We start from the raw sequence: 25,566 nt of genomic DNA on the forward strand, positions 1-25,566 counted from the left end.
GTACTGTTGCTGTCTGCTGGAAGACTCCTGTGAATGGAATGGGAGATGAAAGGCAGAGCCAGTGTGTATAGGTTACAGCAGATGTTGCCCTGACCATTTAGGATATTTCCAGTTTCTCTATTAATATACAGTTTCTGTTTTCGCATCTGAGAAACCTCCCTGCATATTGATATGAAATTATTACAAGTTTCTAAAAGTCCATCTCTTATGAGAGAACTTATTAGTAATATAAATTATAAATTTTGTTACTTCTCAAAATAGAAGTTGTTCAGTCTTTAAATATAAAGTGAAATTTAGCAATGTATTTTAAAATTAGCTTGGAAACGTTGAGACAATGATAACATCATAGATCAGGGTTTGATAAAATAATAAAGGATCTTAAAGTATGTGTGATACTATAGTTTTAAACAGTTATAAACATTAAACTCAAAAACTGGAATGATTGGCTTGATCATGTAAAACATGACATTTTGCTGTCTCTTTCAAATACTGTGATGTTTTGATTCTGAGTAATGTAAGTTCAGTGGACTTCTGAGTGGTTGTCAAACAGTGACAGATTTCTGATTTTTGAAATATGTCATTGCTATAAATCACTAGTTTGCTAGATTGAACTAGCAAGCTATTAAAGAACATGGCAGTATTTACTGTAGATAAATGCAAATTTAAAAAGGTTCTGAGTATGAAGGTTTAAGTGATTTATTAGCCCTCAGTATACATATGAATCTGAAGTTATGTAATGGATTTAGAAAATTTCATTTCCTGTGTGAAGGTTCAAATTTGCATATTTATCCTATAATGCACATATGTGATCTGAGTCAATAGGATATATAGTTAAACTTTATGTGATATCAATACATGCTGGATCAGCTTTTGTTATATGGCAAACCCTTTTTTAGGGGCAAGTGATTAAATATATTAACAGTTTTTTTCCTGGGCTTGGGTGGGGAAGAAGGCACAGTTAAATAAACTGGAACTGTAGGTATTATAGATGGCTTTAGAATTTGCACTCATGAGTGTGTCCTTGCCTTTTAGCTTGACTCTCTTGACCTACCAGTGAGAGATTCATCTGGGTTAATATGGTTTTCTTTTCAGTGGGAATAATAATCAGTAAAACAGTTAATCCCATGGCAAAGAAATACCTCACATACACAGTTACTTTTTTTTATATTAAACTTTTTATTTTGAGACAACTGTTGGTTGATTGATATGCAATTATAAGAAACAGAACTATCTCTTGCACCCTTTACTCAGTTTGCTCCAATAGGAAAATATAGTACACCACCAACATTGATACAATCAAGATATAAAAAATTTCCATGTCATACAGTTCCCTCCTGTTGCCCTTTTAAAGCCAAACCCACTTTCTGCTTGCCTCCCTCCTTAGGGCCTAGCAATCAGCAGTCTGTTCTCTAGTTTGGTAACTTTGTCAGTTCAAGATTAAAAAAAAAATATTGAGATATATGATGTACAACATATAATTTGATATTTGTATATTTAGCTAAATAATCACCAAAATAAGGCTAGTTATTATTTATTGCCACAAATAGTCACAATCTTTCTCCCTTGTGATGAGAACTGTTAGCAGCTTTCATATATACAATGCATTATTATAAACTGCAGTCACCATGCTATACATTACATTCCCATGCTGCTTGTTTTATAACTGAAAGTTTGTACCTTTTGACCCTCTTCACTCGTTTCACCCAAGCTCCATGCCCTGCTTCTGAAACCCATCAGTCTGTTCTTTATGTGAGTTTGGTATGCGCTAATTTTTTCTTTTTCAAATTAAGTGTGACATACTGTGTTTGTCTTTGTCTGATAACATAATGCTATTACATTTTGTGTATTACATTTTCTTTACTCATTAACCCATTCATGAACACTTGGATTGTTCCCATGTTTTGTGTGTTAGAAGTAATGCTTCAGTGAACATGGGAAAGTGCATTTTTTTCTCAGTGCTTAAAAAATTTATAGTAAAGAATAGCACAAATATGATATATATAATTGCCCTTAGAAATAAAGCTTAGAATAAATTTGTTTTGCATTATAAAATGTGTAAGTTTTGTCACATACATAATTTTATATAAACATTACATGTACATGTAAAAAATTATGTGTGGTTCTTGTTTTTTTCAACTTTGCGCTCTCTCTTGCCTATCCCCACCTTTCCCAGACATTTTCTCCCATGTCCTCTTATAAGGTGACCACTGTTGAAAGCCGTGTGTGTGTGTGTGTGTGTGTGTGTGTGTGTATAATATATATATATATATATATATATATATATAGCCTTCTGTATTTTATGGACGTGACCAAGTGAATCTAGTACTGATAGTTATGTATGTAATGAAGGGATCCTCAACTAATTTGGTGATGGTCTGAAAGGGGAAGAGGAGGGAAAAATTTAAGAAATATTAGTAGATAAAATTGTTAAAATTTGGTTAAAGGGACATTGTAGATGGAGGAAGCTGAATTGAAGATGATGTTTTGGTTTCTGCATGTGGACTGCCTGACTAGGATTACTGATTTGGCTAACAATAATAGCAGGGATATGAGGGAGGTAATCGGTAATGTTTTGTTCATGCTTATTTCGAGGCAGTATGTGTGGATGTTTATAGGCCATGGAACACATGAATTTAAAACTTGGGGGAGAAGGGCCTCCCCGGTGGCGCAGCGGTTGAGCGCTGGGTTGCGAAGCTGCCCGCGGCCTCTGCGGCACCAGTTCGATCCCCGGCTGCTCCCCGGCCACCAGAGGAGGGTCCCACATGGCGCGCAGACCTCTCCTGCCGCCCGCTGCTCCCCTCAGCAGTGTACTTCGTCATTCTGCCTGCTCTGCTCCCCGCTCTGGCTCTGGTGAATTCTCTCACCCTCCCGTGCTTCTGACTGTACCCAGTGCATGTATAAAGAAAACAAGCAAACAAATAAACAAATAAATAAATAAAACATGCCTCTATTTTAAAAAAAAAAGTATATTAAAAAAAAAAAAAGTTTAAAAAAAAAAAATAAAACTTGGGGGAGTAGCCAGCTTGATCTGTAGTAGTTGTGTCTGGAAGTCATTCAGATGTGAAAGAGTGGGTATAGTGGAGATGGGATGGTGTGATAGCTGAAAGTAGAGGGGGTTATGAATAGAGTAAGTTGTGACATTTTTCATTGTCTTAGGTAGGATGACTTCAAGATTTAAGATGCAGTCCTAGTGGGTAGAATGGGATAGAAAGTAATTGGATTTAGGAAGTCAAGCTAGATATTAAAATCATGTTTTAGGGCTTAGATATGCCATCTATATGGTAACTGAAATTTAGCAAGATTATAGCAGATGAAAAGTGGAAAATTATGACTGAGATCCCAAACTCTTTAATGAGCGAATGTGATACAGTTAAGATGACAATGATGAGGAATAATTGAGGGTGGCGAGGTTGGATTGATTGTTCAAACCTTCAAAGATGAACTTTCTCACAAGGGTGAAATAACAATGCTCTGGAAGCAGAAAGAGAATCTCAATCTGTTTTTGAGTTTTCTAGTCAGAGTTAAAGAATGAATATTTTTAAAAGGAGAGAGATAGTGTGGTTGCACCCTCTGAGAAGAGTCAGATTTCAGTTAAGCCAACTAGATGAAGAAAACATTCTTTGAAAGGGGAAGATGTGATTAGACATTTATACATTATGGAATGGAGGTATAGCTAAGGCATACTGTATACAGGGAAGACCATCATATGGTAGACATGTGATCTCACTGGGTTTTGGACTGAATTGTTTAGGAATGGGTGGTAGATCCATTTAATAGATTTTGACTGCTTATTTTCTTTTCCCTAAAGTAATCTTATTGTTTATACATCTCTTCAAGATATATAATGCACAGTAGCATAACAAAGTCTGAGATTGTTAATCACGTAAATACCTCTTGCCTTGTTTAATTCAGTATTTCTCAGACTTATTTTGTCATAAAAGCTTTTTGTTTATTACTGCTTTTGTGGACATGCTATACTTTATTTTATTTTTTAAAAAAGATTATTTATACAAGAACTGGGGTACAGGCCAGATGTGTGGGAGGGCGAGAGGATTCACCAGAGACAGAGTGGGGAACAGAACAGGCAGACTGACTGAAATACACTGCTGAAGGGAGCAGTGGGCGAGACAGGAGAGGTCTGCCACACCATGTGAGTATCTCCGTGGCAGGCGGGTATTGAATCAGCTCTGCAGTCACTGTGGACAGCTTCGCAGTGCTGCGCTCAACTGCCTGCACCACCAGGGAGGCCCAACATGCTATAGTTTTTTTTTTTTTTAATTATTTTTTTTTATAGAGGCATGTTTTTATTTATTTATTTGTTTATTTGTTTGTTTGTTTTGTTTATACATGCACTGGGTACAGTCAGAAGCGCGGGAGGGTGAGAGAATTCACCAGAGCCAGAGCGGGGAGCAGAGCAGGCAGAAGGACCGAAGTACACTGCTGAGGGGAGCAGCGGGCGGCAGGAGAGGTCTGCGCGCCATGTGGGACCCTCCACCGGTGGCCGGGGAGCAGCCGGGGATCGAACCGGCGCTGCAGAGGCTCGGGCAGCTTCGCAACCCAGCGCTCAACCGCTGCACCACCGGGGAGGCCCCCAACATGCTATAGTTTAATGAAAATTTCTAATTCTTATGAAAGGTGTAATGAACAATGAGGAAGAAGTGATTATTTGATACTTTGTAGTACATTTGAAGATTTAAGAAACTATAAAGATATTTAATTATCATTAAGTGCATTTTGACTACTTTTTATAACAGTGACATCACAAATTTTTCAAGTATTTGTTTTAGCTCACTATATAATGAAACTTGAAAATTTAGCTTAAATGGTAGATTGTTAAGATGAAAGCATGAGACTGAGTCAGAAAGTCTGATTTGTAGATTTGACTGAATTTTTTTTGGCCTAATATAATCTAGATGTGCAATAATTGAGTGTATTACTGACAGGTTTTTGTAGGGATTAGTTGTAAGGACAGAAATGGAAATTTTTATATGACTCTCAGTAATGTTGGTGCTCTGGGCATTCTAAAAAGTAGCAAGAGACCCAGAAAACAGTCAGAGAAGAAGGAGGACAAAAACCACAAATTATTTTTCGGTTCAGAATATTAAATGATGTGATTGTTCCCCATGGTGTTTACTTTAATCCTCTTAATCTGCAAATTCAGAATTTTATGACTGTAGGAAGTTTTGGTAATCTTTGTTACTGGGTTAGCAGAAAACTTTCAAATCTAGACTAGTATTTTTGTGAGACTATGGTATATTTCTATTCATTTTAGTCTTCCTGGTATATTTGTGAATGTAGTTTACATTACAGAATGTTAAGGGTAAAGTTTTTTGTTCATCTCTTCTAATTTCCTTATATTCCTTTGTCTTCTGCGTTTGAATCCTGAATTGTTGCTTGTAGTCTGTGGATTTTACTTTTCTCTTTGTTTAATGTAAGTGACTTGAGCTTATTTAATTTTTAAAAATTTTTTTGGGTATATCCAATGCCACAATCAAGATACTGAAGATTTTATTACCCAAAAACATTTCTCCCTGTTGTGTGTTTAAATTTGTCCCTTCATCTCCATCCCTGGCACCCATTGATTCATCTTCTCTCCCTATACTTTTGCCTTTTCTGGTATGTCATATAAACGGAATCATGCTGTGGAGCTTTTGTCTTTTGCTTCTTTGCCTTAGCATAATGTTTGATATTGATTCATGCTATTAATGGTATGCATCCCACAATTTATTCTTTATGAATAGATTTGGTATAAATGTTCATGTGAAGCTTTTTATGTGTACAAATGCTTTGAAGAGATGGCTTTACTATTGCAGGAATCTTGATACATTATTATAGTATTGAAACTTTAGTGTCTTTTTTAGCTTTTGGGGAAAGGTTAAAGTTACTAAAAATTTGGGCTTCAGATTGCTTGCTGATTGCACTGGGATACAGTAAGAATTCAGGTATATTTCCTTAATTTTTTTTCTGTTAAAAATAATGAATAGGGCCTCCCCGGTGGCGCAGCGGTTGAGCGCTGGGTTGCGAAGCTGCCTGCGGCCTCTGTGGCGCCCGTTCAATCCCCGGCTGCTTCCCGGCCACCTGAGGAGGGTCCCACATGGCGCGCAGACCTCTCCTGCCGCCCGCTGCTCCCCTCAGCAGTGTACTTTGGTCCTTCTGCCTGCTCTGCTCCCCGCTCTGGCTCTGGTGAATTCTCTCACCCTCCTGCGCTTCTGACTGTACACAGTGAATGTATAAACAAAACAAACAAACAAACAAATAAATAAATAACATGCCTCTATTAAAAAAATAAATAAATAAAAATAATGAATAGTCTTTAAACTTAATGATAATTATGCTAATAAAGATCCATTACATATCAAGTACAGTGCTAAGGTTATAAAGGATAAATATATGTTTTTGAAATGGTTCCTATTTTTAGAGATCATCATCCATTGCTATTTGAGTGGAAAAGACTGACAGGAAATAATTAGAGAACAAGTTATTAAAATACGTGATGTGGAAAAGTTAAGTCTGATATGATTGAAATATTAGGTGAAATCATGAAAATATAGTCAAAAACAGTTGAATAATGGTAAAACCACATTGGTCACTCAGGTTTACTGTAGGCTGGAAGGTCAAAATGGTTCTTGGAAAAGACAAATCTTGAGCTTGAAAAAGACAAATCTTGAGCCTGACCAGAAAGAAATGTTAAGATACAGTACTTTGAAGGATGCAAGAAAGAGGGAAGCCAAGGGTAAGCAATAGCAAATTTAATCTAATTTTATGAAATGAGAACTATCTGATGTTGGAGTAAATGTCCTACAATTCCTGGGATGTGGATAGTTTTTTAAAGCCATGATTTTAGAAGGGATAAGAAATAACCAGAGCAAGTTGCTGAAAAGAAAATTTGTTCACTCCAACCCAAGTATTTCTGTAAGGAAAGTTTAACCCAACTCTAGGCATTTTATAATTCAAATTGGATTCTAAAATAGTGGATTTGATTGTCAGTACCAAAGTATTAGGAAATATTTTAGATGCTTATATTTGAATAAATTGTTTCTTGGGTGGGGATATGTTGAAAGTTCCTTTTTGTTTCCAATGACATTTTACTAAGGCTCATAATTATTATAATTTATATTAAACTGACTGCTTTTTCTTATACATGTTGAATAATTTTCTCTACTTATATCAATAGCTGTGAGAAAAACTTTGTCTTATAGAAATATAAGATTCCAGTAGAGTGAAATATAATTATAAAAGAAATACTTGAGGGCCTCTCCTGGTGACCCAGCGGTTGAGCGCTGGGCTGCGAAGCTGCCCGCAGCCTCTGCAGTGCTGATTTGATTCCCGGCCGCCCCGCGAGGGTCCCGCATGGTGCGCAGACCTCTCCTGCTGTGCCCGCTGCTCCCCTCAGCAGTGTGCTTTGGTCCTTCTGCCTGTTCTGCTCCCCGCTCTGGCTCTGGTGAATTCTCTCGCCCTCCTGCGCTTCTGACTGTACCCAGTGCTTGTGTAAATAAGGAAATAAATCTTTAAAAAAAAAAAAAAAGAAATACTTGATCTGAAAACATATGACATTACCAAAATAAGTCTGATCCTATCACTGCAATGTCTGTAATGTAAATTTTATGTAAATAATTGCTTGGGGTCATTTTTTCTGAGAATTCACATCATTGATTATTACTAGAAAAGTTTCAGTTATCACAGTTGAATATACTATCTTCTCTTCTTTTCTGTTAAGTATATGTGATTCTTCTCCTAGCATCCTCCGTATTTCTCTTTCCTGTTTTCTGTTTCCTTGTCTTTCTGTCCTCCCTCCGGGGATTTCATAAGTTTTGTGTTTCAGTTCCCAAATTCTTTATCCAACTTTCCCTTATCTATTTTTCCATGTCTGTTAATTTTTGTCATTTCAGTGACTGCCTTTTTGTTTTAAAAGCTGTTTTTTTACGTAGTCTGCATGTAATATCACAGTTTTACTATTACCTTTAATTTTATGTTTTATAAATTTCTAATTTGAAGTTCTTACAGGCCTAATATTGTTAATGTATCTACTTATTTTTCCTTATTCTGTGTTAATTTCTCATGTGTGTTTTGATTATGGTTTGTGAGTTTATTTTATCTGAGGGACTATATTGCAGCCTCTGCCTCTCTAGTTTGAATTTATGTATCTTTCTGCCAATTACTTTAGGGATATCTTCAGCATGGAACCACTTAACTTTTTTAAAATTGTAAAATGTATCAAAATACCAAGGATATGTGTAAAATAAATACATATACTTAAATATATATACACACATATATATATACACACCAACAACAGATTAGTAATACAACAATATTAATACTTTGAAATTTTTTTCCTCATTGGAACAGTTATCATATCTCTAACTTTGGTGTGAGCCATTTATTTTTTTCCTCAATAGGAAAAGAATCTTTATATTCTTCAACAATGTACTGCTTATTTTTGAAAAACTGACCACTAATCACAGACCTATTTTTGTAAGAGAAGTGCAGTGTTTTCCCACTTAAATGAAGGTGCTGGTACAGGATAAGCTGAACTGAGTCTCTGTGTCACGGTCTGGCTTTCCCAAGAGTTTGTGTGAATGCTTCCTGGGGTATTTAGTAGGTGACATTAAAATGAACCCTGGGGAATATAGCGGTATATTAGTTTGCTAGGGCTGCTGTCACAAAGTATTAAGAAGTGGTGGCCTACTTTACAGAAATTTATTACCTCAAAGTTGTGCTAGAATTCCAAGATAAATACATGAGCAGAGTTGGTTTTTTCCTGAGGATCATAAGAAATAATATATTCCGTGTCTCTTTCTTCTTCGGGTGGTTTGCTAGAAATCTTTAGTATTCCTTGACTTTAAGGAGAATCACCCACATTGTCTTCATCTTCATGTGATGTTCTTTTCTCCCCTTGTGGGTGTCTTTGTCCTCTTTTCGAGGATACCAGATATAGAATTAGGGTCTACCCTAATGACCTCATCTTAACTAATAACAACTGAAGCAACTCTGTATCCAAGTGAGTACCACATTCTAAGGTACTATGGGGCTAAGAGTTTAATGTAAGAATTTGGGGTGGGGGGGATATCATTTTATCCATGACAAGTGGCTTTTGGTGTTGTGGTGGTGTAGAACAATTATTAAGCTACCTAGTAAGACTATAGTTAGAGTAGGCTGTTCTGTAATTTCCTTTTCTAAATTTATTAGATCATACCACCATCTCTTAAAAATAGGTCAAAATATTCATAGTGTAAGAGGTAGGAATGAGGATATGTCACTTGAGATAGTTAAATTTTTTTCCAGTTTAGTGTAGATATATATTTTTCAGTGTAGTATATAAGTCAGCATATAGGTTTTCAGCAGATATAATGTCCCAAGTAGCAGTGCCACTTAAATAAGGTAGAAGTGTATTCTTTAAGTGAAAGTTTGGGTAAAGGGCCCAGGGCTACTAAGGCAATTCTGTAATTGTCAGGATCCATAGATCTTTCTATCTTATTATCTTTTACATGACACGGACAACATATATTCCCAGGTGGTTTCTCTAGCTCTTGCCATTATTTCAGCATCTTATGTAACAGGAAGGAGGAAAGTTGGAAAGAAAAGTCATGTTCCTTCCCTTTAAGAGCAGTGTATACCCTAAAGTTGCACATATTACTGCATGTCATCACTGGTCCCATGGATGTAACCTTTTCAAGGAACTTCGAGAGAAAGCTGGGAGATCAGATTCTTTGCTTTGGTCCCATGTACCAAACTTAGCTCTTTATATTATTATGGCAAAGAAAATAATGTACATTGGGAAATAGCACAGTCTTTGCTACAGCATTGTCATTTTCTCCAACTTCTCCCTATTAATAAATTTCTGGTGCATCTGAACATGTGTAGGGCCACCTTCACTTAGGAATAGATTCTAGGGGATAAATTGGAAACCTTGAGATTGGCACTTTTAGAAAGTAAATATATTTTTGAAGGATGTAGTTAAATAAAAGAAGCTTATTCTAGTTAGTTCATTTTACAAATGAATAGACAGGTATAGGGAAAAGGTAATTTGTCACAAGAATTAGGATATATCTATTGATAGTTAGATTCATAAGCTAATATGAACTCTGTCTAGCTTTTTTGTTCTACTTTACCCACCACACACATCTTTAAGGAAAAACTAAGCAAATTTCGGGGGGAAACTGATGTATTAGAATTTTCTGTGTATTACACATTTTCTGGTTTCATAAATCTTTTGAAGAGAGGATAATTAATTTTGGTTATTATGTGTTTCTTGGTTTTCTGAAAATACAAGTGACTTAGGTTTAGTGATTCATTTCCACTAAAGCCTTTTATTAATATAAACATTGAGAAGAAAATAATAATCATGACCAATTAAAGTCCTAATATAAAACTTGTAAAGGTTTATTTGAATTCTTGAATAGTATGCCTTAAAATTTCTGTAATCTTGTGCATTAAACTGTAACCTATAGAAAGCATGTTATGCCACCCTGAAGGTAGCTATAAAAATTGTTTATGAAGTTCAGGCCAAGACTAAAATATGTTGAAATGGAGAGTTTTGAAAAATGTTCTATATAGCAAAGGAGACCAAATCATACTAAAATGCAGAAAAAGACTATACATCAGTTTCCAAGCTACATTATTCAAAAAAATACAACCATAAAAAAGGTAATAAGATTACATTTTCACATTGCATGGCTAGTAAAGTGCATTAGGCTGCTCAGATATTCATAACTTACTGTGACATTCGGGAAGATTACATTTTGTAGTGCAGAGCCATTACTACAGCTCAGATAATAACTAGCCAATGCCTGGACCTGGATTATGATCCCTGTCATTGGAAACAAATTTGTGTTTTGAAGGTTGATCAGCTTCAAATAACTATTAGAAAGGGTTAACGTGACATACTGTAGACCCCATGCATGCTCTCTAGGTATAATAGATATGCATACATATAGTATATCAAACATGCCACACATTTGTATGTACCAATTTCTGCCATCAATTTTTTCCTTGAAAGGCATATTTTATAATATTTAAAGCAGTGGAGAAGTACTTAAAACACCTGTCTGGATGCTGCTCCCCAGTATAAACTCAATTTAAAAGCTTGTGAAATATTTGGGGTTTTTTGGAAATTACTTTCAAAAATTAATTCTACAGCTTCTTAGAAGGATGGTTACTGGTGGCAATAAACACAGATCAAAATGAAAGACTAAATGTAAGTAATGTTAAGGTGAAGGTCAGGTCTCTTAAGTTAGTTGCAACTCAGTTTTTGACCACTTAGATCAGTGTGGAGGATGTCTGAAAGTGTGTGCAGTAAAAACTCTTCCTTTGCCCTCTTCCCTTAGATATTTCAGTGACCTTTTTCAGTTTAGTATCTTGTGTATCAGTCTTAGATGTAGGTTGCTCTAGGTTTTATATTTGTAGCTTATTATTATTATTTTTTTTAAATGACAACTCTTTTATTATTTTTTTTTTAAGATTTATTTATTTATACAAGCACTGGGTACAGTCAGAAGCGCAGGAGGGCTAGAGAATTCGCCAGAGCGGGGAGCAGAGCAGGCAGAAGGACCGAAGTACACTGCTGAGGGGAGCAGCGGGCGGCAGGAGAGGTCTGCGCGCCATGTGGGTCCCTCCTCCGGTGGCCTGGGAGCAGCCTGGGATCGAACCAGCGCTGCAGAGACTGTGGTCAGCCTCGCAACCCAGCGCTCAGCCGCTGCATCACTGGGGAGGCCCTATTTGTAGCCTATTATTAACATGTTTTTTTTCTGCCTTCATTTTCTCATCTAAGCTATATAGTTTAGAAATCTTTTTGTGTCAGATGAATGTGCTTCATTCTTTTCTTTCTTTCTTAAAGATTTATTTATTTATTTGTTTATTTATTTATACAAGAACCAGGGTACAGGCCAGGTGCTCGGGAGGGTGAGAGCATTCACCCAAAAGTATTCTTCTCATTTGTAGTAATTTTTCATTTGAAGCTTTTTGGCTATTCTGATATATATAGTATATCATCTGAAAATAATTATAATTTAAATGCCTCTATTCTGGTATTTACATGTTGCTATCTTTTGATGAAAGTGACTTCTGTATCCAAGTCTTATTCCTGACTTTCAGTGAGGAAGTCATATTTTAATATGGTGCTGGCTTTTGAGGTGTGATTAATTTATATTTAAAGGAATCTTCACCAATTAATTATGTAGGAATTATGATGGAAATATAAAACCACTGTTGAGCAAAGTTACAGTAATAATGGCTGCACTTAATATCTGTCAATGAATGCCTAAAAGTGTGATGAGAAACAAGATAAATATATTTCCCATTTATTTTCTTAAATTGGTGTTAATTTTTGGACACTATTTGATTTCTTCCCTAAGGTGTAGTCTCCATAGTTCTCCTCCTACTACTTTCCCTTTCCCCCTCAAGTTTTGTCTTTTTTGTGACCCTTTGTTTGGTTTCTTCATATTCCACATGTAACTATAACCATCCGATATTTTATCTTTTTCTTTTTGACTTATTTGCTTAGCATAATCCCTTCCAGTTCCATCCATGTGGCTGCAGAGGGTATGAGTTTATCTTTGATTGCTGAGTAGTATCCCACTGTGTGTGTGTGTGTACGTACGTGTGTACACGCACCAGATTTTCTGGATCCATTCATCTGTTTTGGGCCATTTAGGTTGTTTGTGTATCTTGGTTATTGTAAATTGTGCTGCAGTGAACATAGGAGTTAAGGTTTCCTTTTGGATTAATATTTTTGTATTCTTTGAGTAGATTCCTAGGAATGGACTCACTAGGTCATATGGAAGATCCATTTTTAGTTTTTTGAGGAACCTTCATACAACATTTCGTAGTGGCTGGACCAGTTTACATTTCCACCAGCACTGTAAGAGGCTCCGCCCCCCTTTTTTTAAACCACTGTCTCACCAGCATTTATTTCTGTTTTTTTTTCTTTTTAATACAGCCATTCTCACAAGTATGAGTGGTATTTCATTGTGGTTTTGAATTGCATTTCCCTGATAAATGATGTTGAACATTTTTTTCATATGCCTGTTGGCCATTTGCATGAGAAACAAGATATTTCTGTATCCTCAAAATATTCCTTTGAGGAATATTTGTATATTCTCAAAGTGCTTAGTAATTAAAAAAATGAAAGATTCTAACTTTAAAATGGAAATGTTTTGACAGACTATCTTAAACCAGTGCTCAGAACTAGTGAGCATCACCAATAGTGAAATATATTGACATCATCTGAAATAATACACTAAGGGCATACATTGGGTATTTTTGCCATGAAATGTATAGTCTGAATTTAAAAACTTAGCACCATCAAGGTGGAAATACAATCTGTAAAATAGCTGTCAAATATGCTCAAAAGTGTCAGAATCATGAAAGTCAAACAACTGTGTTAGTTTGGAGAACACTAGAGAATGCTGATCCTGGACCAGAAAAAGGACATTAGTATTACAGGTGTCCATACTGAGTAAGTTATTAATGGTAGTGTATCAGTGTTAATTCCCTGGTTTTAATGACTGCCATGATTATGTAACATAGTCACAGTTGGAGAAACTGGCTACAGTAGAGTATACAGGAAACCTGTACTATCTTGCAATGTTTGAAATTATTTCAGCACAAAAAGCAAACACCAAATAAATAATATTACCCAAACAAAACAGAACAAAGTCTATACGAGAGTCCTTAAGTAGTTTACAGAATTTTGGGGTGGACTTGGGAACCACATGTGTATACTGCATAGCGAGGACCATGTAGCTGGGAGAATAGACCCAATCACATTATGCTGTTTCTTTTAGCTGAAATCCAGCTGTCATCTTTTTATGCTGCTTGTGACTGATGAGGCAAAAAATTGTACAGTAAAATCTCTGCCAGGGCTTTCCTAGAAGAACCAGATGCCTTTATCACTGAATCGCCAGGAATTCTTATCACCCTGAGTGTAGATACTGCTTCATGTTCATTTTCTCATTCTCAGACCAGTGTGTATCTTTGGCAGAACGAACAGAGGACACATATGGGTTCCTGGCTGCAAGGTGTTTTAATTGATTTCCTAGTTCTGAACCTTGTTTGCTTTTTTGGGATAAATTCTATCCCAAACATGAACATGTCCATTATTCTTTTGTGAGCTGTTAGATTTTGTTTGTTTTCTTCTTATTCGTGCCTACCTTTTGGGCTTAGGAGTGCTTGTTGAAAAACCAGGAAGTATGAAGAAGGGTAGGAGTGTATGTGATTCATGTATCTTAACTACTACTCAGAGTTCTTAAAAAATCTAGTTAAAAAGAGTAGTTCTTGAAAGTAATTCCAAAAGTATTTTAAACAATTGGGGTTTGCTAAAATTTAAAAATCTTCCTTCTGTGAGAGGATGTTGTCTGTGATATGTCAAGGATAAGTTAGATCTTTATAATCAGGACAGTAGGTAGTGATCTACATGACATATTTGCTTTTAACAATATTTCCATTTTCAATTTTAGGCTTTACTTTGTGTTATTGTGACTTGAAGGTTTCTTTAAAAGCTTTATATTTTGGAGCATGTGTGTGTCTCTTTAGAATGTGTTGGGTAGTTATTACTAATCTAAAGTTTAGGGGTGTGGTATAGTTCTGTTGAAGAAGTACTAAGACATCATGTTTTTTTAATCATTTTTTGCTTTTTTTCTTGGAAAGCTTGTAGGAGGGCAGTTTGATTTGGAAATGAATTTTATCATTCAAGAAGGTGAGAGTATCATCTGCATGGTGGACCTACTGGAAAAATGTGACATTACTTGCCAAGCAGAAGTCTGGAGCATGTTTACTGCCATCCTGAAGAAAAGCATACGAAATCTTCATGTCTGCACTGAAGTAGGCCTTGTTGAAAAAGTGCTTGGGAAAATTGAGAAAGTTGACAATATGATAGCAGGTATGACAATTTTTTTGGAAAATTGAAAAAGTTGACAATATGATAGTAGTTTACAGAACTATTTAGCATACAAACTCTTAAGTAAGCCCACTATATAGTCAAAAAATGTCAGTCACTTAATTTAATTTTTTTCTTTTGTTTCCAGATCTTTTAGTTGACATGTTGGGAGTGCTGGCTAGCTATAATTTGACAGTTCGAGAACTAAAGCTATTCTTCAGTAAACTTCAAGGAGATAAAGGACAATGGGTAAAAAAGCCTAAATACTCTTTGGTAGTCTAATGGATCTCTCTGCCCAAACACAATAGTAGCTTTTAAAAAATGGCTATTATGAATGTTAATGTCAAATTGATGAGAGATTAAAATAGCGTTTAAATATCCATAGCTATTTTTGCCATGACAGGACAGAAGTATAGACAAAGGCATATTCCAGGAAGGCTAATCATTTGGCCCTTTTTCAAGTTGTTTTTCTTTAAATATGTTCAAAAACTTACCAGAGGAAGATTAAGGACAGAGAGAGAAGTAGAAGTGTTCAGTAGCAGTACCTAGCCTCTCTTTACGTTGATCTGAATAGTTTCACTGTGGCCTTTAAAGTTGAATATATTTAACAAAAACTCTGCAATTAACTGTGTCTACCCTCTTTAGATTCAATTTATTGTCCTTTGCAATGAATTGTAGTGGTGTTCACAGTTATTTTGAACTCCAAGTGCCTTATCAGCTGTTTCTTCCTACCATTTGTTTATCCTATAGAGAAAGCTAGCGAACATTTTCTTATTTTCGTTGCATTTCTAGGTTTGTTTTAGTATCATTTAGAGACCAGCCAGCTGGTAGTTAATCTAGTTGTTTAAGTATATTGAATTTTCTGCTCTGCAATTATGTACTCCTAATTTATGATGTTAAATTGATTAGACTCTGGCTTCTTAGTGTGAAGCTCTTGTTCTGTCTTTAGATTTTACCGTTGATTTTCAGCAGTTTTTTCTTTGTACAGTGTATCTTATTTTGATTCTTAATAGACTTCTTGTATCTTGGGTTTATAATATAATTTAAATCAAATTTGAAACTTCTTGATCATAATTCTTCAAATATCATTTTCTTCTTTCTCCTCCCTACTTCTGAGGTTCCGGCTACATGTGTCAGCCCACAGGTCACTGTGATGTGTTCATGTTTTTCTCCAATCTTTTCTCTTTGTGAGTCATTTCAGATTGCTTTTTTTAGCTATATTTTTAAGGTAACCAATCTTTTCTTCTGCAGTGTGTTAATTACATCCATTAAAATGTTCAGATTTCAGATATTTTTTATTTTGGCACATTGGTTCATTATCTTTCATTTTTCCTCATTATGTTTTTATGTTTTCCTTTAAATGCTTGAGAATGGTCTTTTCCCACTTTCATGTGTCCAGAGAGCTGAACTCTGGACTGCAGGTCTCTCCTTTCAGTGGCAGATGAGAACAGAGAATGACCTGCTACTGCCAGAGTCATGGCCGAATAGGCAGGCTTTTAGAAAGTGTCTTTAGAGTATTAGTTGAAAGGCTGAAAGGCATGTGACTGAAACTGTAAGTAAAGGAATCATCATGTTCCCAGAAGAATCTCAAGGGAATGTATTGTAAGAAACAGTAGTAGCTGATGGATTGAACTCTAAAGGGAGGAGAGATTCAACCAGTTAGTGTGAAAATTGGAGATAACATGTTCTTCTCCATGAATATGGAGGCACCAAAGTAGTCCTAGAAGACAAGGATTATTTCTTGTTTAGTGATATTCTTGGAAAGTAAATAGGGTGAAGTAAATGACAAAATGGTATCATGGTATCATCGGAAATCTTTCATCATGTAAATAATTTCCTTTATTATAAACTAATGCTGTCCAAACTACAAAAAAAAAAAAAAATCCTTGGAATAGTTACTTATAGTGATTGCTTTTATGTCTTGTTTAAAAATTCCATTGTCTGTCAGTTTCTCTACCAATTTTTTACTTGCTGATTTTGTTCTCAGGGGTCACAGTTCACATTTTCCTGCTGCTTATATTAGTGATTTTAGACATAAAAAATGTGAGAAATAGTGAATTACTCCTTGTTAACTCCTTGATGAGTGCTTTTTCCATTTTCCATTGTTAGGCTGTTGCAGGTAGATTAGTTACTTGTGGATCAATTTTATCGCTCAAGCTAGTTTTATGTTTTTTTTTTGGTCAGGTAAATATAAACACAAAAATACATTTTCAGAGGAACATAAAAACATCAAATATATTAATATAGTTGCATATGGGATTGGAAGTTGAGTGTGATTAGCTTTAGGGGATAAAGGGAAAAATAATGAGTTATTAATAACAGTAAGAGACAGTCATATTATTCAGGTTTTGTTTAGCTAATTGAAAATTAATTTTCTCTAATTTTCTATGTTTCTGTTTCTTGATCACTTAAGAATGAAATTTTACATTAACATTTAGTAATGGTAACCTACCAGCTATCAAATAAGGTAAAGGCGAACCAGTAATTTCACTTGTAGTGTGACCTTGTTTTGAACCTTTAATGAGAAATGTCCTGTACTTTATTCGCTTGTAACCTGATTAAAATGATAATATAGCTCTGATTATCTTTTGCTTTAACTTTAAGTAGGCTTTTTCATTTTAGCTTTTGGTTGTTTCCTGTATTAGAGGAGACTTGTGGGCTGAAGAGGCAGTAATTCAATCAATGTAATGTTACTACTTTTATGCATGCCATATACTGGAGATGTATCACAGTGAAATATGATAGGAAGATTTGATCCAGTCACAGAGGTCAGTGAAGACTGCCCCGAGGAAGTGACCATTAAGATTAGCCCTCAAATATGGGTAAGGTTTATGTAGTTGAGAGGGAACAGCAGTAGTAGGCCTAGGAAGAACTTTTTTTTTTTTTTTGGTACCATATAAGCAACTCTGTAATGGAGTCTCACTTCAATGGAGTTTATATCTTCTAATTTACATATCTTTCTTCTGCCCAAGTTTTTAAATATTATTATTTTTATGGAGTTGGTTTACAGATGGTTTACAACACTGTGTGCATGGAGTATAGGGTCGTACCTTTTCAGAGGTGTGTTATTACCCGAAGCCAACCACCGAGCCTCAATAACCTTCCACCTTAGTCTGTTAGTATCTTTCCCTCTGAGCTTCCCACCTCACCCTCTTCCTCCTGTGATTCAGCTCTGCAGTCAGATTTTCAGGGTTTGTTTTGGTTTAGTGTTTAATCTTCATTTGCTTTGTTTCTTTGTATTCCACACATAAATGAAACCGCTCATATGGGTCGATCCAGTGTGCAGTTTTAAAGAATTCTTTTTACTTCAGTGTGGAGTAGAGTTTCAAGTGTCAACTGATTGCTTTTTGTTTATCAACGCTCACATGTCCTGTGATATGTTACCAGAAACACATAGAGTGCATTGTTTTTAACTTCCTTTGGTTATCGCTTATGCTTTTTAGCTTATTTGGTGATTCTTGTATATATATTAAAATATGACTATATTGAAAATAGGTATTTCGTTTTATGTTGAATAACATGGTTAATGCATTGATTATTTTCATAGCCTCCACATGCTGGGAAGTTGTTGTCTGTGTTAAAGCACGTACCTCAGAAATATGGTCCTGATGCCTTTTTCAACTTTCCTGGAAAGAGTGCTGCAGTAAGTAAACCTTACTGAGGAAATCACATAGAGTTCTTTCCCTTGCTGCCTGAAAGTACAACTTTGTAAATCCCCTGGCAGATTCTGTGTGAGATAGAAATGTCTTTGTGAGACCTAACTTAATCCTTGAAGTACTTGTGCATTCTGCTTTTTCCTATTTTAGAGGTGAAGAAATAAGAGGTTCAAAGAAGTTGAAAAAGTTGCCCATTCACTGTTGGGAGCAGCAATGGAATGTGAACCCAATTCTTTTAAACATATGTCATTTTATGAATTTATCTGTGCGTTCTCATATCTTTTTGATATCTTTTTTTAGTCTTACATTTCCCTATTCCTTTTGCTTTTGTACATAGTATATAGAAGGGTAATAACTCTAAAACTTTCTGGCCTTATTTTCCTGACTTGTGAGTTTATGTATTATATCAGTAACGGTATTCTTATAAGCTATTAATCATTTTATACAGATGATGGTATATGATAGGAATTTCTCTAGTGTTTCCTATGTGATAGAAATACCTTATGTATGTAAGTTCCTTATAGAAGCTTTTTCTTAACCTTCAATATTATGGATGGGTTTGCCTGTTACAATGAAACATTTTTCTGAAGATATACTAGCCTTTCCTTTTTCTGAGCTTATCTTTTCTTCATTTTTCACTTTGGTTCTCATAATGTTTTATTTGCTTCATAGATCCTACATAGCCAGGCAATACTCGCAGAAACAAAAGAGGGTTTTTAAAGGTTATTTGTGGTATCTGAATGTTTTGCCCACAACACCAAGTTTTCTATGGAAAGTTTCACTGATCATATTTTTCCTGCATAATTTTCTTTAATAAGCTTTTTAGGTTTTAAAGCTTTCCAGAATAACTTTGTGCTCATAACAGCTAGCATTTCATTTGCCTGTAACATATTCTCATGAGATTAACCTTTTAAAATGCATGTTATGATTTTATTATTTATAATTCTTTGAGATTGTAATGTGTTCATTCCTCTTGTGTTTATCTCAAAAATGAGGCAGTTCAGTTTAACAGCTTTTGGAAATTTTAAAGTATAAGTCTTTTCTCTCCTCCCTCTAGCCCACCCATAATCTTCCATCATAGTCCATTGGGCCCCCTCCCCCTTTATTCCCACCCTCTCTACCTCTGGTGTCCTCAATTCTGTCATATCTCTAGAGCTTGTTTGGTTTATTTTTTTCTGTTCTTTTGCTTTGTTTTTTATATTCCATATGAGTGAAATCATCCAGTTTTTGTCTTTCTCCTTCTGACTTTTTTCTGCTTTGCATAATCCCCTCTAGTTCCATTCATGTTGTCTCAAATGGCCAGGTTTCATCTTATTTTTATAGCTGATTAGTATTCTGTTGTGCATATATACCACATAATCTTTATCTGCGCATCTGTCCTTTGGAAATTAGGCTTTTCCATAGTTTAGTTGCTGTAAATAGTTCTGCAGTGAACCTAGGAATGCCTGTATCCCTTCAAATTGGTGTTTTGGCATTCTTCAAGTAGATATGTAGGCATGGAATTGCTGGATCATGTGGTACATCTTTTTAATAATTTGAGAAATCACCATACTCTTTTCCACAGGGACTGAATTAGTCTACATTTCCAGCAAATAGCATCTGAAGCTTATTTTTTCTCCACATCTTTGCCGACACTTGTTGTTTCTGTTCATTTTGACATGGCCCAATAGAATAGGTGTTTTAAATATATTTAGTGACTCATTCCTTAAACATAGCTTTTAAAGGAAGTTAAAGTATTTATAGATAAATTTTTTTTCCCTAGCAAAGCTTTCACCTTGTTTATTCCATTTCTTTAGGTCAGAGAGAACATACATACACACTGACTAGTATTTTAGTTTTTCTTAATGCTTTATTCTTTAAAATCAGCCTGTTGGAGTCTCAGAAGTTATTACATAAATTTGACTCTATGATGTCTTTCATGTTTTGTGGAATATCTTATACAATATGAAAGAATATGTATACATAAATACTCTTGTAAATTATATCAAAAAGCTCTTTGTAGCATGTTTTTTAAACAGTTTGAGTTATCATATACTTGCATACAGTTCACTCATTTGAAGTATACAGTTGTATGATTTAGTACATTCACAGAGGTTTGCAGCCATTATCAACATTAATTTTAGAACATTTCAGCATCCTTGTTAGCAGTCATGGCCCTTTTCTCCCTACCCTCCCAGGCATAGGCAATCGCTACTTTTTTTTCTGTCTCTGTGTATTTGAGGAGTCATCAGAGACAGAGTGGGGAGCAGAACAGGAGGATTGACTGAAATACACTGCTGTGGGGAGCAGTGGACAAGACAGGAGAGATTTGCTGACACATGTGGGTCAGCTTCCTGGTCAGGGGATCAAACTCAGCCGTGGCTGGTGATAGCTTGACAGCACTGAGATTTAACTGTTGCGCCACCAGGGAGGTCCCTGCTTTGACATTTTAAATAAAATTTTTAACCAAATGGAAAATCACATATAGTGACTTTTGAAAATACTGAAAAAATTTTGTGAACCGGTCCTCTTCAGCTATATAGTTGCTTTTTTGTAAAAACATAATATTCTAAGCTTTTCCTTAATTTTGTTTTTTTGGTAGGAGATACACTTCAAGCATTTAAAATTTTTTTTTTAAAGATTTATTTATTTATACAAAAACTGGGGTCCAGGCCAGAGGCGCAGGCAGGTGAGCGAATTCACCAGAGACAGAGTGGGGAACAGAACAGGCAGACGGACCAAAGACACTGCCAAGGGGAGCAGCGGGCGCGACAGGAGAGGTCTGCCGCGCCATGTGGGTTTCTCCCTGGCTGGCCGGGGATTGAACCGGCACTGCAAAGGCTGCAGACAGCTTCACAGCACTGCACTCAACCCACTGCACCACTGGGGGGCCCCGTTATTTTTTTTTCTTTCCTTATCTATTACCTATCACTTTTAATTGGAATCTCTTTGTGTATGTATCATTGTAAGAAATGAATCAAAAAAGATTAGTGTGACCAGAAAGTCATAGGCAATGTTTCTATTGTCTGGTTAAATTAGCATCATTAATAATGTATTTTGGAAAAAAAGTTACTAAAAATCTCCGTCAGATGAAGAAACTTATATTTTTTCATGACATAGTCTAATAATACAGTTTTTCATGTGAATCAGTAACTCAGTTTTTTCCTTTAGGCTATTGCATTACCTCCTATAGCCAAATGGCCCTACCAGAATGGTTTTACATTTCATACCTGGCTTAGAATGGATCCTGTAAATAACATCAATGTGGATAAGGATAAACCATATCTGTATTGGTATGTATCTCTGAAACATAGTGTTATTATCTTACTTGGAAAATGAAAATGTTTAGAGGTAAAATGAAAACTTATTCTTTGTAGTTTTAGAACCAGCAAAGGTCTTGGTTATTCTGCTCACTTTGTTGGAGGCTGTTTGATTATAACATCAATAAAGTCAAAAGGAAAAGGCTTCCAGCACTGTGTGAAATTTGATTTCAAACCACAAAAGGTATGTGATCATGTTGAGTCATATTAATAAGCTGTGCTAGCCTTCAGACTGTTACTGACCTAATATCTGGTAAATCATAACTTTGTTTATAGTATTTCAGAAAGTGAGTTGTAAATAACTGGAGAATTTTTAGTCTCTCTGATTTGGATAATGAAAGATTATATATTTAGTTATTTTAGGGAAAAATACAAGGAGAAATAGCAGTGGCAATTATTTTATACTAGTAATAATAGGTTTTCTTTTGTATCTTAAAATTTAGACTAATGTGTCAAAATATGTATCATTCATATGTAGGTAGCTAAATAATGCAAAATATCAACAACTGTGGAATTTAGTTAGTAGGAAATAGTGTTTATACTAAATGTTTTATATTTTTTGTCCATATTTGAAAATGTTCAGAAATGAGTTGGAAAAATAATTTCACAAGAAAATTTTATCTGTTGAGAACGTCCCTGAATAAATATTGTTGCAGAGGTTGAATTACTGAATTTAATAAAAGTAGTCTTATTTCATTCTTTGATTTAATTGTAATTTACCATTACATTTTATTTGTTATCAATGTAGTTAATAAATTGGAATGATCATTATCTATTTTTAAATTTTTTTTTTGCTTTTTCAGTGGTATATGGTGACTATAGTGCACATTTATAACCGATGGAAGAATAGTGAGCTTCGATGTTACGTGAATGGTGAGCTTGCTTCCTATGGAGAGATAACATGGTTTGTGAACACTAGTGATGTAAGTAGTTTTAAAATAAATTTTTTTTTAATTGTGACAGTTGCAAAGTGTGGACTTTCAAAATAAGAAAAATGTTTGACCATGAATATGAATTTTAGAATTCCATAATGGTGGATTTTATAATCAGGATATGGCTAGACTGTTAGCATATTATAGTAAAATTGCGTTAAGGTGTCATGTAGGATATTACTAAGTCCTTTTTATAAACTTATTCTGGATAGGATAGAGATAAGGATTTACAGATAAAAGTGGGTATATTGAAAGTGTTTATGGTACTGGTCCATTGATGAAGTAAAGTTTTGGAGTTTTGCTGTGGGCATATAATTGTTTTTGTGAATGTTTAGATGATGCATGCTTGTGTGTTTTACTATAATTTATAGCTGTTATAGAGAACTTATTTCATGATGCTTTCAGGATTCAAAAAGGGATATATAGATTAGAATTAAGTAAAAAATATTCTTATTCCCCTCTGCCCTCCTCTTGGTTCCTCAGACCAATATGGGAAGGGAGTTCCTCTTACATATACCAAGCAGTTCTCTGGACAGTAGCTGGGTTTCCTACAGTTCAACTATATTTTGACATTCTGTTGGAAGAAACATCCGGTTCCACAGCTTTCAAAAGGGTTCATTCCTTTCTCTCTCCCTTCAGATGCTGTTTGCAAGTCCAGGTTATTACCTGTGCTTTTAACAGACTACATATTAGTGGTAGTTTGTCTTTAGAACCCAAGTGTTACATTTTCTATATTCTCTAATACTAACACATACACATGAAAATATTTTTTCATGATATAAAATACGTCTTAAAACAGATATGAAGAATTTTATTTCTTTCCCTTTATTGTACACCTACATTATTAAGGTGTGATCTCTATAACCTGGATATTGTTACATGTTTTTCTCCATGTTAGAAGAAAGTCATTTGACTGCTTCTTTGAATTTACATATTCCTTCTGAGAGACTGAATATACTCTCATGACCTCACCCATTTTCTTTATATTGGTGTCTGCAAAAATCTGTATAGTTTAACTTCTCACCAAACTTACCAAATGCTCTTGGCAGTTGCTTCTTCATCCATGTTAGCTCCATGCATATTAGTTCACAAAAAACGATTATTACCCAGACTTAACTCATGATTTACCTCTTGCTCCAAAGCTTGCTTTTCTGTCTGGTTTTTTAATTGCCCCAATTTCAATCTCCATAATCTCTAGAATGATTTCTCTAATTCTGTTTCTTGCATTCACTTTGTCATAAAGTTTGTTTTTTTTTTTTTTAAAGATTTTTTTTTTAAAAATTTATTTATACAAGTACTGGGCACAGTCAGAAGCACGGGAGGGTGAGAGAATTCACCAGAGCGGGGAGCAGAGCAGGCGGACTGACGAAGTACACTGCTGAGGGGAGCAGCGGGTGGCAGGAGAAGTCTGCATGCCATGTGGGACCCTCACCTGGCAGCCGGGGATTGAACCGGCGCTGCAGAGGCTGTGGGCAGCTTTGCAACCCAGCGCTCAACTGCTGCACCACCGGGGAGGCCCTGTCATAAAGTTTTGTTCATTGTATTTAGAAAACTTAAACTCTTCTTCTATGATGGTTTTCCTGATCTCTACATTAGATGGGAATGAAGAGAAATCCTAAATCAACTGTTTTGAAGTATTCAAATTTATGGTTTAGAATTACCAATGTAAATGTTATTATTACTGGAGGAGATAATTTGCTGTTTTTTTTTTTTTTCCTGTAAAAAACTGTATTTTCATTCACAGACATTTGACAAGTGTTTCCTGGGTTCATCAGAAACAGCAGATGCTAATAGAGTATTCTGTGGTCAGATGACTGCAGTATACCTTTTTAGTGAAGCTCTTAATGCTGCTCAGATTTTTGCCATTTATCAGCTGGGCCTGGGATACAAGGTACTTTATTTACTGTTCACTACTTAATCAGTGTTAGTTCTGAGTTTGATTACAGGTGGGTGATGACTGGGGCACATTACTTTGGGTTATCAAACTGTATAACAATGTTACCACAGGGAAATCAGGGGGCTAAAGAGTACTTTAAGTTTTTGAGGGAAACCCAGTATACTTGTCATATGCAGGGCACTATAAACTACTAAGTTTCAACTTTAGTTCATATTCATTTCTTTTAATGATGTCATATCTGAGCACAGATAAGTTTTCAACAGTTGCTGTAATAAGAGCAGTTAATTACCATACCATGTGGTGTGTCTCCTTAGATTTTTATAACTATGGTGATTTGTATCTAGATTTCCTTTTTGTGTCATGTTTTCTTAAGTATTCTACTTTTTGTTAATTCTTAGGGTACATTTAAATTCAAAGCAGAAAGTGACCTGTTCCTTGCTGAGCATCATAAACTTTTATTGTATGATGGCAAACTCTCCAGTGCCATTGCTTTCACGTACAATCCACGCGCTACAGATGCCCAGCTCTGCCTGGAATCTTCCCCTAAGGACAGCCCTTCAATTTTTGTTCATTCACCACATGCACTCATGCTCCAGGTACTAGTAACAATCTTTTAAGGATATTTGTAATGTTAATTTTGATATATTACTGAGGTGTCATTGGTATGTCTATTAAATAAATACATGTCATGTAACATTTTGTCCTTACTCTTTATTTTAAATTGTTTTGGATAATAAATGTAATCTTTACTATTTCTTATATTTTATAAGGATGTGAAGGCAGTTTTAACACATTCTATCCAAAGTGCAATGCATTCCATTGGAGGAGTGCAAGTGCTCTTTCCTCTCTTTGCTCAGTTGGATTACAGTCAACATTTATCTGAGGAGGTTGACTTGACTATATGGTA

At 35.3% G+C, this 25,566-nt stretch overlaps 1 protein-coding gene across 4 annotated transcripts in view; it reads left to right on the top strand.

The window, feature by feature from the left end:
- Positions 1-25,566, top strand: part of LRBA (LPS responsive beige-like anchor protein) — a 493,454-nt gene that overhangs the window by 37,599 nt on the left and 430,289 nt on the right. For all 4 annotated transcript variants that reach the window (XM_037497443.2, XM_037497442.2, XM_037497444.2 and 1 more), the window contains 9 exons: positions 14,647-14,878; positions 15,024-15,124; positions 18,423-18,518; positions 21,682-21,803; positions 21,888-22,014; positions 22,634-22,753; positions 24,507-24,653; positions 25,058-25,255; positions 25,430-25,563. In XM_037497443.2, coding sequence (XP_037353340.1) covers positions 14,647-14,878; positions 15,024-15,124; positions 18,423-18,518; positions 21,682-21,803; positions 21,888-22,014; positions 22,634-22,753; positions 24,507-24,653; positions 25,058-25,255; positions 25,430-25,563 — 1,277 coding nt within the window. The remainder of the gene's footprint in view (positions 1-14,646; positions 14,879-15,023; positions 15,125-18,422; positions 18,519-21,681; positions 21,804-21,887; positions 22,015-22,633; positions 22,754-24,506; positions 24,654-25,057; positions 25,256-25,429; positions 25,564-25,566) is intronic.

This window comes from Talpa occidentalis, unplaced genomic scaffold (assembly GCF_014898055.3).
Source record: "Talpa occidentalis isolate TD23 unplaced genomic scaffold, MPIMG_talOcc4v2.1 talOcc4.8, whole genome shotgun sequence".
Taxonomy (NCBI): domain Eukaryota; kingdom Metazoa; phylum Chordata; class Mammalia; order Eulipotyphla; family Talpidae; genus Talpa; species Talpa occidentalis.